Raw genomic sequence first — 20,246 nt, 5'->3', positions numbered from 1 at the left:
TGGCGCCTTTCTAATTATAACTACCCAAAACACAATAAAGTTAGGGTAGAAAAATAACTCACCTAGATATATAAGTAACTAGGTATCCGAGTTGGAATATATACAAGAGTATAAGAAATATATTCCAAAATTATGTGCAAAAAACGAAGGCAAATGCTACCTTCAAAGCACATGTAATTATTCAAAAGATCAAAAGATCATTATAAAACCATGGATAAAAGCATAGAAGCTACTCCAATCCATAAAAACCATAGTTGATCATAAGAATCAATGCATACCATCTAATGGACATTAATCATGCCAAAAGAAGCATTAAAATTGGTGGCCAACTCATCAATCCGGAGTATATGAACATTGTGTTGTCCAAATAAAACTCCAAAGTAAGAAAGTGAAACACATGTGTGTAGCACTCAATAAGAAAACCCTAGACATAAGTGATCTAGGCAGAACCTGATGAGTCCATATAAAACTTGGAAAATATAAAAAAAAAATCCACCAAAACAAACCGATCAACTAACCCATGATAGAATTTGTCTTAGGCTTAAGAAATTAAGCACAATCCACACTTTAATAAGTGCAAAATAAATTATCATGAAAAAGTGTCAAAGGTGAAACACACTTTGAACGAAAATTATAGCCATCAAAAGAAATTAAGGAACATGTCCAAAAAGAATGGCTAAACAATGGTAAAAAATCATGAATATATCGTTTAGAATTAATCCAAACATAAATATCCATTAATACGAGGTATAATCGTATTAATAAAATATGCGAATAACCCGCATCTATCTAATGTCAGCACGAGAAAACGTACTTCAATATTAAATAACCCTCGAAAATATTAAATTCTCGAGAAAAAGAATTATCACGATTTTTTTCTAATTTTTCCTAATTTATAAGGCCTCAAAATATAATAATTTATAGGGACGAGGGAGTTAGCCTAGCGTACATACCAATAAAGCTGGAGTTTGAAAAGACACATCCTTTAAGGAGCCCTAACCTTTTCTTCTTTTTGATGAAATTCCTATCTTGAAAAAATAAGGAAGTGAAGGAATTTATTGTTGGATGTAGACTATTATAAAAATTGGTCAACTTTAAGCATTGACCAACCATTTGGAACACACACAACCTTCCCTCTTGAAAATAAAATTTTATTACAACATTGGACACTTCAAAGGATCACATATGGTAGCCATGTAAGAAATCCCCACTAAAAAATTGAATGTAACACATGGCTTCTTGCACTTTTGTCAATAAACACCTCAAAACTATGAGCTCATTAGGACGAAAACTAGCACATCATATCATCTCAATATTTAAAACTAGGATCATAGGCCAAGCCACTAAAACAATTTACTTGTTTGTAGAAGCCAAATAGTATCAACCATGCGTGCGCAACCATGGATGCATCATAGCTAAAGGTTTAAGGGAGGGCACGAGAGAGGGAGGGGGTGCATGGCATAATTTCTAGGTTCATCTTACATTTAATTGGATGAGATGCATTGAAGGTGAAAATTATGTGAGCATATGTGCCAGTGTAGCCCGCTATTAGAAACCATTATTGCAATCGCTTCATCTATAAGGTGGTTGTCAAATACACAATGCTACTACTTTCCTTACTTTTATTAGTATATCCCAAATTTTTTGTTAGAAAATCAATCATCCACACGCTTGAGTATTGGAAGACAATGCACCAAATATTATGGCATTAGAATGTAACACTAATGCACCTTTGATTGCCATCCAAACATGGCTTGAACGATGGTGTGCAATACAAATGCTTGCTATAATTGGCTAGTCCTGTGGTAACATCCCACATGAATTCACATTATTGTAGTTGAGCCAAGGGGCCATCCACACATGGCATGAATGAGGATAGATGCACAAAATTTGCTTGACCATTGTATAGAAAATTGATAGTCTTTGAATGGGGTTCTACAATATTCATACATGAGAAATCGACACGCGTAATGCATGCTGTCATCTACAAGAAGAGGAGCCCATATGAGCCGGCAAGAGCAATCGACACGCGTACACCATGCAACAAGAGTAATCGACACGCGTAATGCATGCGGACATCTATATATACCACATTTAAAACAAAGAGAATATTGCGAATACCTTGGACTTAATATACCACATTCAAAAGAAACATGTTTGCCACATATTGACTCAATTCTCAGTCCTCAGTGATGAAGACGGGGTGTGAATTCATTATTATGATTTATCGTATATACATATTATTATTTACTCGCAAAAGGCGTAAGGGATAATAAAATTAACTATGGAGGCTTGCGGACGTGTCTCAATGTGGAGGTCCTGTCACACGTTTCCAGATTGTCGCTGTTGTTGCAAGTTTCTGGTTGTCTCGAGGCCACCGAATCACATTCTTTCACTGTACTACCCAAAATCTGATCTTGCCTTTTGCGTAATTAAAAGTTTTGCTATTATCCTAAGGTTTTGAGCGGCGATTTCTGCTTTTCCGATGCGAAAAAGCTCACTGTGTTTTGAACTTTCCATGCATTTTTTGTGCATTCGTTGCAGATGGGCGATGAGAAAAATGGTCAAACTGAGGTGGGCTTGCGCTGATTTGACGCCACAGTGAGCCGATTTTTCGATTGCTGTTGTGGGTTTTTCAGATCAGAGCAAACGACTGACCCAGAAATAGGTCAATCTTTTTCCAAAATTTCTCGTTCACTTTTTTTATTTGGGGGACTGTTTTGCGGGAAAACTAGAAAGAAAAATGGTGCTCTCTAAACTAAATAAATAAATAAATATGCAGATGAGCGTTTTTTCCAGCTTGATCGTCCCTTTCAACAGGCATTATTGCTTGTTAACATCAAATAATATATTGTTTATTTCCGCGTTTAACCTACTTGCCTGACAATACTTGGGATTTTTTACTCTTAAAAAACAAAATTGCTCGGATATTGATATCTTGAGTAGTGCCTTGCTCTCTAGCAATCAATCTTTTGTTTTTTTAAAAAGCTTTCTTTTCTTGAATTTCGGCTTTGCATAAGGAGTGATTTGATTTAGCCCTGAAGAGCAGTTTTCTTTTTCCAGTTCAACATGGACTTGCATACTGCTACACCAAATGGACCAGAGGCACCGGTTTCGGGAAACCCAAACTGGAATCATATCTTGCTGTATGGGACATTGGATGTGTGGATTTATGAGGCAACTAACTTACCTAACATGGATTCTTTCTCTGAGGGTTTGCGGCAATGCCTAACTGTGTGCCAACCTTGTATGAAAGTGATCCCAAATGCAGATCCAAGTCAGCTCCACAAGCGAATCACTAGTGATCCATATGTGTGTGTCGTCTTGCAAGATGCCACTGTGGCAAGGACACGGGTTATCCAAAACACTCCGGATCCCAAGTGGGATGCGCATTTCGTGATCCCGGTAGCGCACACTGTGGCTGAAGTGGACTTCGTCATCAAAGATAATGACATGCTGGGTGCCCAGTTTATCGGACAAGTGAAGATCCAGGCTGAATCACTTCTGTATGAGAAAATCGAGAATTCAACTTATGACCTCCTTGGGAAGGATGGGAAGCCGTTGAGGTCAGGTGTGCAGCTTCGGCTCTCTTTGAAATACTGTGCAGTCGAAGAAGACCCACTATACAAAGATGGCGTGGGTGTTGGTCCGGATTACAAAGGGGTTCCAAATACCTACTTTTCTTTGCACAAAGGTGGGCGGGTTACTCTCTATCAAGATGCCCATGTCCCGGACAATCTGCTTCCTGAGATCCGTCTCCAGGGTGGGATAAAGTTTGAACATGGAAAATGCTGGGAGGATATTTGTCAAGCTATTGAAGATGCACATCATCTTGTGTACATTGCTGGGTGGTCCATATATACCAAAACGAGACTAGTGCGGAGTGGCACATCGCACAAAAACCTCGGTGAATTGTTAAGGCAGAAGGCCCATTATGAAACCGCCCGTGTTTTATTGCTGGTTTGGGATGACAAAACATCACATTCTGTCATAAAAAATGTGTGTCTCTCTCTCTCTCTCTCTCTCTACACACACACACACACACACACACACATATATACACGTATGTATGTATGTATGCTCTTATCTATCATCCTGTATAATGCTAGTGCTAAAATAAATGGCAGCAGAGAGGAGGTGCTTGCCGGTGGAAGGACATTCCAGTATACTCTATCCAGCTTGGACAGAACTTTCACCTTCATTTCTACTTTTTTTTTTCCCTCCCAAATTTACTATTAACTAGTCGTTCCTAATTTTAGGCTGTTTCTGTTGCAGAGACGTCATCTGTTTCCGTTCTCTCTCTCTCTCTCTCTCTCGATTGTATGAAGAAATATTGTTGAGGATGCATCTGATAATACAGTTGTCAAAGAGCTGTGTTTCATATATGTCTTTGAATGTGCAGGTTGGTGTTATGGGTACACACGATGAAGACACCAGAAGATTCTTTAAACATTCAAATGTTCATTGTTTGCTTGCTCCTCGCTATGCTGACAGAAAGGTCAGCTGGGTCAAGCAAAAGGTTAGATACCCATCTTCTCAGTGGTTTTTGAGCTCGGTCTTCCATGCACTTTTGATATACCCAACGATTTGGTGGCTAGCAAGAGTGGAGCTATGTTAGTAAGAAAATTTATTTAAAAAAGCTTAGCACCATAGATTATCAAGAGAGGGTGTGGATGTTAAATGCATGATTATATATAAAGCCTTCCAAGATTGTTTGCTAGGTTATGTACCCCTATTGTCATGTGCATCCTTGAATCCCGATGGTCATAGACATGTATATTCTCATTAGCAAATATATGGGCAGATTTAGAGTGGATTTTGCAGCCGTACAGGCTCCCGAAAGTGCCCAAGACATAGTCCAATGGTTGGGACACCTTTTGGGCATAGTTTGGACACAAAATATGACTTTTTGGACAAGGCAAAACCGACTTGATTATGAATTGATACCTTTTTTCTAGAAAGAGGATAATTATGCATTCATTAGAATGATCATTCAAAGATCAAGAGGATCCATTTGTTATAGTCTGCAAGGCAGCAAGTACACATTGGTGGATCAGCACACGCTTCTCTTGTCCAATTGCAAGTAGAGGGCTACAAGGATCTTTGGTATGCATCATGAAGCTGTGAATCAACAAGATCATTGTATGTATAGTGTACTGCAGACCTGCACGGACAGGTACAGGCGAGTACAGTCCTGTTCAGTCGTGAACAGTTGCAGGCGGTGCTTCTTCAGCTGCAGGCGGCGCTTTATCAGAGTATAGTCGGTGCATCAATCAGGTGGCTGCAGGGAGAAAAGTACAGACAGCCTGCTGCAAGTACAGACTGGTACGGTCAGTCCCTCTGGTGCAGAACTACGCATAAAAATTGGTAAGCTCTGAACATATCTATCTTTCTTTCTTTCCACTGGCTTATGTCTGCTACAAAGTTGTTTCATCTGGCCCCTTGTGAGAGGAGGGGTATGGCAGTTTGAAGGGTGGAAACAGAGATTGGACAGTGGATGTGTATTTGAACTGAGTTTGAAACCATGTTCATGGAACAGCCAGATGTGTGCTCAAGGCTGCCCTGTTGAATTGTCTTGGTTGATTAGAGGGAAGCACAGTGTGTTGCTTTTGTGGGACACAAATCTGTGTGTGAATCCTCTGTGCTAAGAGGTCTTGAGGGTTGCCAGATTGGACATATAGGTTTACTTTTCCTGGACTGGCTTTGTTGTACTCAGTTATACATTTCATTGAATTTGAATAAAGAAATACCAAAAGGGACACCAAGCTTTGGGGCCAATAGGTGTCGATTTCCTTTCAGTTCTGGAGCATTCTAGCTCCTGTTAATTTGTTATTTATTTGGACTACAATTGGAAGGGTGATTGCTAGTCTACCGCACTTTGGTTTCTACCAGAGGCCAGTTGCAAGGTTCCATTGCCGGGACCCATCATCAACTTTCTTAAGGGGGTGAGCTCGTGGTTGTCTCGAGGAAAGTCATTGCTGAAAAATTCAGCAACATGTCAGACACAGAAGACGAATATTTTTATAATGAAGAGGAAGAGCAAGAGACCTCTCTTGAGAGAAATGAATATGAGGATATTCTTGCAGGAGAACAGGCTGCAGATGATGCACAATATGAGGATGTAACACAGCCAGAAGATATGCCTAGTAAAGAGGAAGATGATGCTCAGTTTAAAAATCGTTTGACAGGTGTAATGGATGTGTTTATGTAGCTCACTCAAAGTGAGCAGTTTGCTGAATTTATGAGATCGCGTTCTGAGCCTGAAAAGAAGAAGAAAGTGCGTTCTAAGAACCTACCTCAGGGCAATAGTGGTGCCTTTCCATAGGATCCATCTTTTGGACAGTTTCCGAACATGCAACATGCTTTTGGTGCCAACTCACAGAGTTCCTTTTTCGGACAGCCATCTATTCCACAGCAGTCTATGCATCCAGGCTATTTTGGTGGTGGCTCTGTGTTCCAATCCATGACTGGGGATTATCCTCAAGGAGGCATGGGTATTCCAGGGAATTTTGGAGCTAGTTTTCAGCCTGGTATGCAAGGGAATATGTATGGTGGTATGCAGTCTGGAATGCAAGGAAACACGTTTGGGGGCATGCAGCCCGGAATGCAAGGAAACATGTATGGGGGCATGCAGCTCGGTATGCATAGTGGTATGTTTGGAAACATGGCTGGAATGTATGGAATGCTAGGTGTGGGAACCGGCAATATTGACCCTATGATGGGCATGAATGCCGGGGGTAGCAATCTTGTGGCCGTCTGGACATCTGCCTCCCGACCTGTTGTTCAGTGTTGGCCGATTGAGTTTCTCTGGCCGACTGTGGTTTTTTCTGGTTGTGATCAGATGGGGCTGCTGTCGGCTTGTTTTGGGCTGGCTGACCAGCAGCCCAGGGCCATATATATAGAGGGCCTAGCCCCCACACCTCTTGTATATTGTGTATAAGATCTACTGTATATAGCAAAGTTTATACAGCTTCTCTCTCTCTCTCTTCTGCGTTTTGCAGAGCAGTTGTCTTTCATTTCCGCTGTGCATTCTGATAGGGAGAGCAGCTAAGGACATCCTGCACTCAATACAAGGGTGAGATGGTGAAAAATTCTCTATAGAGCTTACTTGGAGATGGGCTAAAAAGGCTTGCTGGGAGAGTGGCTGCAGAGGGCTGTCGAGTACAGTTCGGCACAAAGTGTCGGGTACGGCTTGTTGGGCGGAGTGTTGTGTACGGGCACCACAGGGTGTCGGGGGTACTGGCCATGGGGGTACCGGGGGTTTATATAGGAACTTGTATGGTGTACGGGTGCAGGGAAAAGGGCGAGCAAAGTGGGGTACAAAGGACGGTGTACAGTGAAAGTACGCCGGCCTGTGGCTGCATGAGCGTGGGGAAAGGGATGGTACTTGTGCACGGGCAAAAGATGAGGTACGCATGTACCTTTCGAGTCAGTGGCAGCATGGGCGTCCACGTGTCGGTCAATGTGGACCATACGTTGGGGTGGTCAGCCTTTGGTTCTTACGCGGCTATTGTACGGGCGCTCGAGTATGTGAATGCCATCTTTTTGGGATAGGGACCCCTAATTTAGGGTGCCGGCCTTGATATGCATGCCGGAGCGGCCGGTGGGTTTGAAATTTTTTTTTTTCGATGAAAATGTCCGGAGTGTTTCCTTGGTTGTGGGAGTGTAGACCGTTTGTCACTCGGACACTCGGACGTGCATTTATTAAGGTTTAAAGTTTACCGTATTTTAATTGAAAATAACTAAAATTTACGTATAGGCTTAATCCGGTGTCTGTTTTGAGTGCTGTAAAATTCTATATGAGGGTAAAATTGCGCGCAGATTCCAAATTTGGACTCAGATTTTTAAGATTCCAAGTGGAAATAGCTCGATTATTAAAATTGACGATTTTTACATCATAAAAAGACCATAAATTCATCTATCAAACGGGCATATATTATTATTGAAGATGGGCATGTTACAGTGAGAGATACTTGTGGGTCATTCCCGTGGTGTGCTCGACATCAGAGATCTCATGCCTCGACATCGACCTCGACTTGGATATCCTATATCGGCATATTTGTTTGTTTTGTATTCATTGATTGTATTGGTCTTGGCCAGCGTGCCCGTGGATTGTTCTTGAATAAACTCCTAAAAGGGGGCGGGGCTGTCATGTGCATCAGTAATGCCATGGACCTTCTCAAGACTAAATCCAGAAGGGGCAAGCAGATAAAGACCATGAACCAGTAGAAGATGGACATGGAGCAGGACTTGGAGCAAAGCATGGATCAAAAGGCTGTCGGCTGCATGGAGGCTGACATCAGCATGACCAAAGGGCTGTCGGCTGCAGGACAGAGGGTGCTGGCAGCAGGCGCATCCAAGAGAACCAGTCGGCTGCATTTTAATTGATTTTATGAATCAATAACTGGCCGACCAGCAGTCGGCCAGTTTCCCACATGCTCCAAGGCCTATATAAAGGCATCCTTGCTCTTTGTCTTAGGCATTCTCTCCCACTAGGGGATTGGATCACTAGAGGTCCCATAGGGGACAGATTTTAGGGTTAGCTACCTTTTTATGAAGGCAGCCAAGGGCTGCAAAGATATGTACCTTTTTGTACCATAGTTTATAGTGAATTTCCAGCACTTCTCACTCTCTCTCTCTACTCTCTCTCTACCTGCGTTTTTGCATCAGATGGTGCGTTTTTGCATCAGAAGGTTTCCAAGAGTGTTTAGGGCTGAAAGAAGACTTCCCAGAGCTTCCGCGTGTTACATTGGTATCAGAGCATCAGGCTCAGCAAAGCTAAACACTGATTCAGTCCTAGATGATGGTGTACAGGTCCAAGGTACAGGAAAGTACACGGATTCGAAGCCCAATGCAAGAACACAGATCGGGAAGAACTCCCAGGAGGTTTGTTGGTGGTGTTCCACAGTGCCAGATGGGGATGGCAGTTCCGTGAGCCAGATAGGTTCTAAGGGAACGGTCCCAAGGGAGGTTGATCCTCCAAGGGTGGTGTGAGAGTGCCAGACTCAGTTCCAGGAACGAAGACCAAGACGGTGTTCAGAGTCAGGGCAGGAATGGATTGTGGACTAGAGGAAGGACAGATGCATAGATCTTCATCAGAGACAGAGTGGTTTGGAGAACAGATCGGATTTTCAGAGAAAAAGGTTTGCCAGGGATGGAAGATGATAGAGGGACTTCAGGACAGGATTGGGATGATGACAGTCATCCAAGAGCAGGTTGGATTCCCGTCATCAAGTTTAGCAGAGGGGGATGTCATGTGCATCAGCAATGCCATGGACCTTCTCAAGACTAAATCCAGAAGGGGCAAGCAGATAAAGACCATGAACCAGTAGAAGATGGACATGGAGCAGGACTTGGAGCAAAGCATGGATCAAAAGGCTGTCGGCTGCATGGAGGCTGACATCAGCATGACCAAAGGGCTGTCGGCTGCAGGACAGAGGGTGCTGGCAGCAGGCGCATCCAAGAGAACCAGTCGGCTGCATTTTAATTGATTTTATGAATCAATAACTGGCCGACCAGCAGTCGGCCAGTTTCCCACATGCTCCAAGGCCTATATAAAGGCATCCTTGCTCTTTGTCTTAGGCATTCTCTCCCACTAGGGGATTGGATCACTAGAGGTCCCATAGGGGACAGATTTTAGGGTTAGCTACCTTTTTATGAAGGCAGCCAAGGGCTGCAAAGATATGTACCTTTTTGTACCATAGTTTATAGTGAATTTCCAGCACTTCTCACTCTCTCTCTCTACTCTCTCTCTACCTGCGTTTTTGCATCAGATGGTGCGTTTTTGCATCAGAAGGTTTCCAAGAGTGTTTAGGGCTGAAAGAAGACTTCCCAGAGCTTCCGCGTGTTACAGGGGCCTTTTCCCAGCTTAGTGTGGTGTACTGTGCAAGATCCCTATTCCCTTCTCTCTCTCCCCTCTCTCTCTATATCTTTATCTCTTGGACACATGGTAGAATCTGTCACGGCATGCCCCGTTGGACTTACATAGAGAGATTGAATGGAGCAAAGATGTTTTCAAAAATTGAACTCAAAAGTGGATACCATCAGGTAAGAATTGTGGTCGGGATATCCCCAAAACTACATTTCGAACTCAGCGAGTCCACTACGAGTTCATGGCCATGCCTTTTGGTTTAACAAACGTCCTAGCTACATTTAACTGCATGATGATGTGGGTTTTTAGTGTGTTTATCTTTTTGGACGACATGCTGATTCAGAAGAGCAGCACGACATTGACGTAGAAAAAGTGATGAAATTGCTTGAAAGCAATGAGCTTTACGTCAATGGGTTGGTTGAAGCCTTATATTGGACCTTCTGACTCTGATATCCACAATGAACAGGAACCAGACATAGTGGACGAAGCTGAAGTTATGGTTCTAGAACATATCCTCTTGCATCGTTTCAAGCACGACTCTGGCCGAAAAGAAAGACAGTTCCTCACCAAGTTTCAAGACGGAGGGGCACATGAGGCAGTGTGGCTTGACAAGAACTTTGAAAATTATCCGTCATTATTGATGGACTATTTGGAGGCTTTGTGGCTTCCGTTAAGATAAGCAGAAGGGGATGTCACATGCATCCCACACTTGGATGCCACGTTGACATATCTGCACAGCAGGTGTAGGACCTGGAGTGGAAATTGGTCCCTTGTGAGCCCTAGTCTGGGATGAGTCAGCTAGGGTTCCACTCTTGAGCGTCCAAGCTTAGGTGTACAAGTCCCGTACATGGTGTGCAAGGCCCACACATGAAGCAGTGCCGGTCCTTAATGATGACAGGTGTTCCGGGCATGAGGCTTGTAGCCAGAAGGGCCCTGAGAAAAGCATGTAGTTGCATGTAGATTGCATGGAGTGTATAGTGGTACCCTACACCTTGGGCCATGTGGGGCAGCCCATAGCACCTTGGGCCATGTGGGGCAGCCCATGGGCCATGGCTTTGGCCCATGAAGCCCATAGCACCTAGTGGCGAGCCCTAGGAGGGCATGGGAAGCCTGTTGGCCAGCTTCTACCAAGCTTGGCCAACATGTCAGCCTTAGGGCTGTAGCCCATTCGGCCAGCCCCAAGGGCTGCACAGCTAGTCGGCTAGCATAATGTGAAAAGGCGCCTGTTTAATGAGCATATAAACTCGTGGGCTGTTAATAAACAGGTCGATGGACATGCAGATTTCACATTGTGAAGTTTTCATCCGAGTTGTGGGCAGTTGATATTGTGTTAATTCTTTCTATCTTTAGTAGTGCATTTGTTCTATCAACTACTTATTTGCTGGAATAATTCTTTCTATTTGCTACTTCCCTTTTTGCTAGGCTTCATTATGGTTGAGTCTGCCCTGCATCTCCGTCTCCGGAGGTTTGACAGAAACTCAGTACCAAGGCCTTTGTGTGAATATATGCTTGTGTGTGTGTGTGTGTGTGTGTGTGTGGGTGGAGTGCGTGTGTGAGAGCATATCTTGATACAGAGTTCTACACCTACTGCACTGATGACGTTACTGGGGATGTCGTAGTATCTAGTCCATACTATGCATAATGGAGTTGATAGTTATATAGTCTTGTGGGTTGACTACCATGAGTATATAACATGCACGTTCCTAAAAGGTGAATTTGGGCATGTTGTTGGATTCATCTAGGTATATATATATATATATCAGTTAGGACTATATAAGCATAGGCTTGGCAAAGGTCATAATCGTCTCAGATTCACAAAGTGCTGGAGGTATTCAAATGGCCAGGACAGCCAAGGGAATTCCTAACGCAAAGGTGAACATGGTGGTCAAGAACCAGGTCATGTTCAGTGTCACGTCCAGGCCCGTGCCATGGCTAAAATCCCTTACTAATCATTATTCAAGTCAGTCATCAGTAGAAGCATAAGTACCATCAGATAAGTATCATCAGCATTAGCATCTATAGCATCATTGTCTACAGCATCATCCTCATCATCAGCAGCCACATCATCATCAAGAATCACCTTCATCATCAAGAATCACCTTCATCATCACCATCAGCAGCAGGGTCACGATCAGCAGCATAAGCATTAGCATGGAGGCCTGTCCACAGCCAGCCAGGCACCTAGGCAACAGGCGGCCATGCACCACTATGAAGGCATCTGGCGAGGGCAAGCAGTGAGTTAAGCGCAGCAATTTATTAGCATATTTAATGATTATTTGTCCAAGTAGCAGGCCGACAACAACAGTTGTTGGCCGATGTGTACCTCAAGCATATATATAAACATCAGTCCTAATTCAGCATCAATCAAGTCATTCTCATTCTTCATCAAGGCCAGCATCTGTAGAAGATATGAAGAAAGGGGCTAGAAGGTCACCCCCTTGGGGCTGACCAAGGCCCAACCATATAGCATTTATGCCACCTTTTGTATAATATTAAATACAGAAAACCTTGACACCAATCTCTCTCTCTTCCTCTCTCTCCTCTGTCTAAATCATGTTCAAATCAACATCTTGTTCTTAATTAGGCTTAGGATTGTGGATCAAGAAGAAAGCCAACTGGAAGTTATGGAGGCACAAAGCTTCCAAAGCGACACACCAAGAGAAAGTACGCTTCCGCCAAGCATAGAAGAGCTCGTGAGAATAATGATAGAGCAATAAATTCTCTGAAGATGCAGCTTGCCGCAAAAATAGAGAAGCCCAAAGAAGGCCTCTCAGATCTGACACATGTTCTTCACTATGGAGGAACAAAGAAGAAAAGACGACGAAAGACATGAAGAAGCCAGAAGAAAAGCAGCAGAAGAAAAAAATAGAGGAGAACAGAGACATGTGGAGGAACAAAGGGATAAGGAAGCCACACACAAATATGAGGAAAACCAGCGCCGTCGAGCAGCCGTTGATCGGGAGTTTCAGCAAAGACTCGCTATGCAAATCTAGATGATGGTACAGATTCTGGCATCCCTCCCCAAGACGGCTCCGAATACCTCGTCTTCCACCACCCCTAGCACCACCGTTATACGAACCTCTCCAAATTTTAGTAAGTATGATGGTAAGCGTGATCATGCTGCCGTTACTCAGTTTTTTCATCAATTTGAAGCACATTTTCCATTAGTTAAAATTAGAGATCCACAAGACAAAGTCCATGTGGCAGCACACCAACTCACGGGGGAGCTGTTACTTGGTGGCAACATTGGTCACAACTTCACACAGACCCCATCTCAGGCCAATTCCAATTTGATTGGACTACCTTCATGGCCGACGTCAAAGCCTGTTTTTGTTGGAAATCATGGATCTAGGGATAGGCTAGCCTATGGAGGCTCAAACATAATGCTAAACATGATTATAAACAAATGACAAAGAGCAATACAAAGCAACACAAGATGCACTTACTTGACCAAGAGATTGTGTACTTGAGAATGAGTTGTTGTGTCACATTACATTGAAATGACCCTTTATATAGGTCCAAGTACCATATGGGCTTTGCCTTTGCATGTGGGATAACTCCTAGCCTTCACCACATTCATCCACATCCCTTTGACCTTGTCTATGATATGACATAGATCACTTTTTCTAACACCCTTCCTTGATCATGGCATATCATAATGCCCTTCCTTGCTTCTAACATTACATGAAAGAAAAAGCTTAACTCATAAGGAGTATAGCTCTACAGTACATAAAAGAAATTAGCATCGCTCATAGGGAGCATAGCTTCTACATTGCGAAAAGAAAATGACATGACATGAAAAACATTCCTACATGAAAACATTCCTCTCCCATACCCCATCATCATCATAGCATCATCATCATCATATCCATGAACATTGTGCCTCATGTGCACCATCATGTGTCTCTCCAATACTCCATATCCATGAACATTGTGCCTCATGTGCACCATCATGTGTTGAGCATGGAAACCCAACTCCCATCAATCCCCCCTTGTGGGCTACATGGCCAACGTAGGAGAACTGTGAGCATACATCATATCACATGACCTACATCATCGGTGGTCAGAGGTGAACATACATCTTGAGTAAAGGAGTGCATCATCATGGCTTTAGAAAGCCCATTCATCATCAGGTACCTCTTCATCATCATAAGAGGTGGTTATATGATTACATTGTTCGGTGGTAGTAGTGTCCATACATAAACATTTGGGTAAGAGAGGGCATAAATCATTCGTCATTATGACATGTGAGCCATTACATAATAATCAACATAGACAGCATCTTGTTCATCTTCATTGACATCTTCGTCTTTGTCTTCATTCATTTTTGCATCTCTGTCTGCATCTTCATCTTGCATAGCATCTTCTTCGTCCTGACATTGCACACGTGCGTGCATTCCCATCCTTGAGGCATCGGCATAATGCATAGAATTTTTCAAAAAAGAGGTATAAGAACATCCTTCCTTAAGTGCCATAGGAACAACCTCTTAAATTACTTTAAGGTTTTTAAACCTTAGTCTCATTAAATAGAGAATAAATCCTTTATTTTCAAATGAAAACGGCAGATTTGATTCCACCGGCGGTCCCGTTTATTGCTGCGCTGATTCCGGATCTGTCCACGCTGCGCTCTCTGATCTGGTCAACTGCATCGCCTGCTTCTCTTCAAGCACTTCCTCTGTTTGTGTCCTCACTAGGAGCTGTGCAACCCAGTCCTCACGTCTGCTGCGGCTCTCTGATCTCACACCTGCGGCTGCTGCCACCTTCTCTGCGCCTGCTGCAGATCACCCCCGACGTCTCCCTGCAGAACCTCAGCAAGCCGGTCCCTTCTTCCGTTGTTGTCTACGCTGCTATCTGCTGAAGCTTCTCCTTCTCTTTTGTGTTTTCCACTCTATTTGCTCATGCACACTCGTTGACTACTTCTACTCGTAGGCGCTGATGCACCCTCTCTCTCTCTTCGCCAAGCTGAGCTGCTATTACCTCAACCAATGGACTGTTGCTCCTCTTGTTCTCGGTGAAGCTTTGCTTCTCTTATGCGGTGGATGAGGGTTACTATCTTTCTGATCTTCTGCCACCTCAAAGATCTCCACTATACGTGGTTGCCATTTTGAGCTGCTCTGAAATTCTCTCTGGAGATCTAGTGCAAACCTAATGAGAAAGCTATAGTGTGACCCTAATAACACATGGTGGAGAGACCTAATCTTGAATAGAGAAAAATGCTCTCTACTAATGCAAGAGGAAATCAATGAAAACCCTAAATGAAGACTAATGCAATCTTGTTAAGTAACGCTTCACTTATGGGCATCACTTCACAAGAGAAATAACCCTAATGCAAAGCTCTAAAACTAAGTAAGGTCTTAATCACCTCGTAATCCTAGACCCACCATTAATCTAAACACTAACCTAAGCTCTGATACCATGTTGGAAATCATGGATCTAGGGATAGGCTAGCCTATGGAGGCTCAAACATAATGCTAAACATGATTATAAACAAATGACAAAGAGCAATACAAAGCAACACAAGATGCACTTACTTGACCAAGAGATTGTGTACTTGAGAATGAGTTGTTGTGTCACATTACATTGAAATGACCCTTTATATAGGTCCAAGTACCATATGGGCTTTGCCTTTGCATGTGGGATAACTCCTAGCCTTCACCACATTCATCCACATCCCTTTGACCTTGTCTATGATATGACATAGATCACTTTTTCTAACAGTTTTCTTCCACCACAGTACATGACCAGTCTTGAGGATGAGTTTTACAAACTCACTCAGGGTGGTTCCCCTGTTTTGACCTATTCCAACAAGGTCATTTTGATGGCCCATCAGTTGGGCATATCGGAAGAAGATAAGCTCAAGCAGTTTATTCAAGGTTTAGACACTAACACATAGTCACAGGGGACGGAGGGGATGGACGCTTGGAACGGGGGTTGTCGTCCTAGGAACACTTTGGGACGGGGATGGACGGACGCCCCAGTTGGGCGTCCCTCACAAGGGACGGCGTTCTGGGGACAGATCCAAGAGGGGACGGCTGTGAGGGACGGCTGCATGGGAAAGCCCCAGGTTACCGCTTGGGCAATGGTTACATTTTTGACTGTTTTTTTTTTGCCGTTTGGATGGGGCTTTTCGTGGGCCTTTAGCCTTGGCCCATAGGCCTTGAGCCTTTGAGGCTTTGGGCCTTGGCCTCTCTCTTGCCTCCCTAGAAGACACACACACACTCCCTCTCACACTTCAAGCTTAAGCTTCACACACACACACACACACACTCTCTCTCTTCCTTAAGCGGCAAGCCTCAAGGGCTAAGGTCTCAAGTTTCAAGCTCTCACACAAGCAAGCTCTAGCCTCTCAAGACCCAGTGCTCACACTCTCTCCCTCACACACTCTCTCGAGCTTCACACACACACACACACACACACCCCCCCCCCCACCCACCCTCGCACTCAAGTTCTCCCTCAACTTTCAAGGCTCAAGCCTCACTCACTCTCTCTCTCAAGCTATCAAGTGACAAGGAGGCATTGGACATCCATCATCCATGGCATCCTCCTCATGTGGCGGCGACACTTCAAGTTCCTGTAGAAGGATGACAGGATGGACATGGTGGGATGTGGTCAATCACACCCCATCCCCTCATGGAGGCGGTGCACGGCCATTGGCATGCAAGCTTTGCTCGTACAGGCGAGTGGGTGGCGCCGACAAAGTAATTTTTAAGTGCCATTCCTACCCCCGTCCCCGCTTCCTACATACGGCCGTCCCCCGTCCCGTTCCCGTTCCCATCCCTTGTGACTCTGCAGTAACATTAGGTACCCAATAAGGAATTTTGAGCCTCAAACTTATGCATGGGCATTGACCCTCACTCAGAATCAGGAACTCATGTTGAGCGGAGGTAAGCCCAAGCAGGTACAACTACCCCTAAGCCCCAGCAACAGTCATCTACCTAGTAGTCATCTACCCAGGGTAATGGGGCTCATAACATCAAACACCAAAAGGACCAAAAGAAAAATTCTTAGGGTCAATCGGGCAATAAGAAGGATTCTACGCCCAAGACGACTCCTGAGGAAAAAGCTAAGGAGAGCATCACTGGAGGTTATCTCCAGCCGGATGAACAAACACGGTACAAGACAAAGAACTGTTGTTTCTTCTGTCGCATTGTGGGACACGGGAAGCAAGATTGCACTAAGTTTCAGGTTGAAAAGTCTGCTAAGGCATCCACTCCCACTATAGCAACCGGAGCATCCCGATCCACACCTTTGCCATCAGCCTCTGATTGTCACGTGCATCCCGCACTTGGATGCCACGTAGACATTTCTGTACAGAAGGTGGACCATTAAGTGTGAGCCAGGTATTCCAAACTTTCCGCTCATAAGCCACTTGCAGGCTAAGCGAGCAATCAGGAAAGGCGCACAGTGTGCGATGATTTACATCCAGACAGCCCAGACGGTGGCCAGTGCTTCCGAGAAGTACTCGGTTCTCCATGAAAAGTTCCAGAAGATTTTTCTTCGGGACAGTCTCCCTCCCCAGCTCCCCCCGTCCAGACCGGAGGATCACAAGATTGACCTCCTCCCAGGCTCGGAACCCCCGAGCAAGTTTCCGTATCGCCTGTCTAAGGCAATGGAATCGGAGTTGGACCGCCAACTCCAAGAATTGTTGCAAGCTGGCTTCATCCGCCCCAGCGTGTCGCCATTTGCAGCACCGATCTTATTTGTCAAGAAGAAAGATGGGTCTTCTCGGTTGTGTGTCGATTATCGTGCACTCAACAAGCTGACTATCAAGAGCCGATTCCCGATGCCTCGAATTGACTACATTCTCGAGAGGCTGAATGGAGCTAAGGTGTTCTCTAAATTGGATTTAAAGAGTGGATACCACCAGGTTCGGATTGTTGAGGGGGACATCCCCAAGACATCTTTCCGTACAGAACGGGCCCACTATGAATTTGTGGTCATGCCATTTGGTTTGACGAACGCCCCAGCTACATTTAACCGCATGATGATGCGTATTTTCCGGGAGTTGATTGGAGTGTGTGTGTTCATATTTCTGGACGACATACTCATATTTTCAGCTACAGTTGAGCAGCATGACATTGATGTGGAGAAAGTCCTTAAGTTGCTGGAAAGCAACGAGCTCTATATCAATGAAAAGAAGTCAGAATTTTATCTGTTCCAGGTACATTACTTGGGATATATAATCAGTGCCGAAGGCATTCGACTTATCCGGCTAAAGTAGCCGAGATTGTTAACTGGGAAGTACCTCAGACTGCTTATGACATTAGATCATTTGTGGGGATATGCCAGGCATATTCCACCCACATTGACAAGTTTTCTGATCTCTCGGCAGACCTCACCGATCTGCTAAAGGGAGTGAAAACAAGGAGGCAAAAGATTCGAATGACTCCACGAGCATTGGAGGCATTCCAGAACCTCAAGGTGGCTTTGTCAGAAGCGCCTTGTCTAGCCCTTGCCTCGTGGGACGAACCATTTCAGGTGATCACCGATGCGAGTAACATCGCAATTGGAGGTGTATTGCAACAGAATGGTCATCCAGTAGCTTACATGTCTCGTAAGTTACTGCCCGCCGAAAAGAATTACTCAGTCTACGATCGTGAACTCCTAGCAGTCATTCAGGCCTTGAAACATTGGAAACATTTCCTGTATGGCCTTGACTTGGAGGTTCGCACTGACCATCAGGCATTGCGTTGGATTCAGACGATGCCAAGTGCACAGTGGAGTGATCAACAGCACCGCTGGAGTCAGATATTCCAGCAGTTTGGTGGCATGATTGAGTACCTTCCAGGAAAGGCCAATCTAGTGGCCGATGCTTTGAGCAGGAAGGGACAAGTATCTGCGATTCAGACCACTAGACTTGACCTTGTTGGTACTGGACTTGAAAACATGAAGCACACGTACGCGGATTCCGAGGAATTCGGTACTCAGTGGGAACAGGCATTGGATGCCACAGGACCATGCCATTTTCTGATACGCGATGGTTGGCTTTACTACAAAGGCCGACTGTGTGTCATGAAATCATTCCGGGCAGCTCTTCTCCATGATGCCCATGACGCCATTACAGGTGGTCATAGGGACATGAATTCGACTCTGGAGAAATTAGAACGGCAATACTATTGGCCAAAGATGAGGCTTGATGTGTTTACATATGTACAACGCTGTGACATTTGTCAAAAGGTGAAAGCTCCTCGTGGAAAGAAGATAGGGTTGTTACAGCCTTTGCCAATTCCTGAGGGTCCTTTCCAAGACATTTCGATGGACTTTGTCACAAATCTGCCTCCCAGTCCGAGTAAGCGTAATACACAGTGTTTGACTATTGTTGACAGGTTCAGCAAATTTGTTATGCTTATTCCTTGCAGGGCCAATGTGACCGCCGAGGATGTTGCCCAGCTATTCATTCGGCATTGGTACCCGATTGGTGGGATTCCTAGGACCATAGTGTCAGACTGAGATGCCAAGTTTACCAGTCATTTTTGGAGGGCATTGTTTGATAATTTTGGTACTAAGTTGAATTTTTCCAGTGCATTCCACCCACAGACAGATGGCCAGACAGAGATATACAACCAGTTGGCCTTTGATGTGCTGAAGTGTTATGTCCACGATCAGCAAGGTAAGTGGGAATCGTTTTTGCCTTTAGTTCAAGCTGTTCTGAATGACTCTTTTTCTTCAGCTATTGGCAGGACTCCATATGAGGCAGCGTTTGGAAGACCTTTCCAGTCGTTGTTAACCAGGACTTCGTCTTCAGTACCGGAGGCGAACAGAGTGACGGAGTCTTACCAGGAGATCCTAGAGTCCGTTAAAGACAGATTGGCTAAAGCGCAAGAGGCCTACACTCGACAGGCCAATAAAGACTGAAGGGACATGAAGTTTTCGGAAGGAGATTGGGTATATCTTCGGATTATGAAGCAAAGATTGAAGCAGGTGGGCAAGCGATGCCCAAAGTTGTCTTTCAGGAGCTTCGGACCATTCCCCATCCGGAAAAAGATTAATGAGGTGTCTATGCAGTTAAAGCTACCTCCGAGTTGGACTATGCACGATGTATTTCATGTCAGTTGGTTAAAGCCATATGCAGGTCCACCCCCTTCAGAGGTCAAAGACGAAGCGGAACCAGACATCATTGATGAAGCAGAAGTAATGGTTCCAGAACAGATCCTTCTGCACCGTTTCAAGCATGGCTCAGGCCGAAGACTACGATAGTTTCTCACGAAGTTTCAGGGCCGAGGAACTCATGAAGCAGTATGGCTCGACAAAGAATTTTTCGAAGACTATCCGGCTTTATTGACGGATTATTTGGAGGCTATGCAGCTTCCGTCAAGTTAAGCAGAAGGGGATGTCACGTGCATCCCGCACTTGGATGCCACGTAGACATTTCTGT

General features: G+C 44.5%; 1 protein-coding gene across 4 annotated transcripts in view; it reads left to right on the top strand.

Moving 5' to 3' along the window:
• The first annotated feature begins 2,266 nt into the window (after positions 1-2,266).
• Positions 2,267-20,246, top strand: part of LOC147606578 (phospholipase D beta 1-like) — a 55,809-nt gene continuing 37,829 nt past the window's right edge. For 2 of the 4 annotated variants that reach the window (XM_086791861.1, XM_086791858.1), the window contains exons 1-4: positions 2,267-2,397; positions 2,545-2,668; positions 3,064-3,999; positions 4,403-4,519. In XM_086791861.1, the coding sequence (XP_086647987.1) occupies positions 3,070-3,999; positions 4,403-4,519 (1,047 nt within the window). In that variant the 5' untranslated portion in view covers positions 2,267-2,397; positions 2,545-2,668; positions 3,064-3,069. The other 2 variants (XM_086791860.1, XM_086791859.1) reach the window with 1 other exon arrangement.

Source organism: Cibotium barometz, chromosome 57 (assembly GCF_041138505.1).
Source record: "Cibotium barometz isolate CiBa-2024 chromosome 57, ASM4113850v1, whole genome shotgun sequence".
NCBI lineage: Eukaryota > Viridiplantae > Streptophyta > Polypodiopsida > Cyatheales > Cibotiaceae > Cibotium > Cibotium barometz.
The sequence above is the reverse complement of the archived record's forward strand: the minus strand, read 5'-3'. Positions and strand labels throughout refer to the sequence as shown.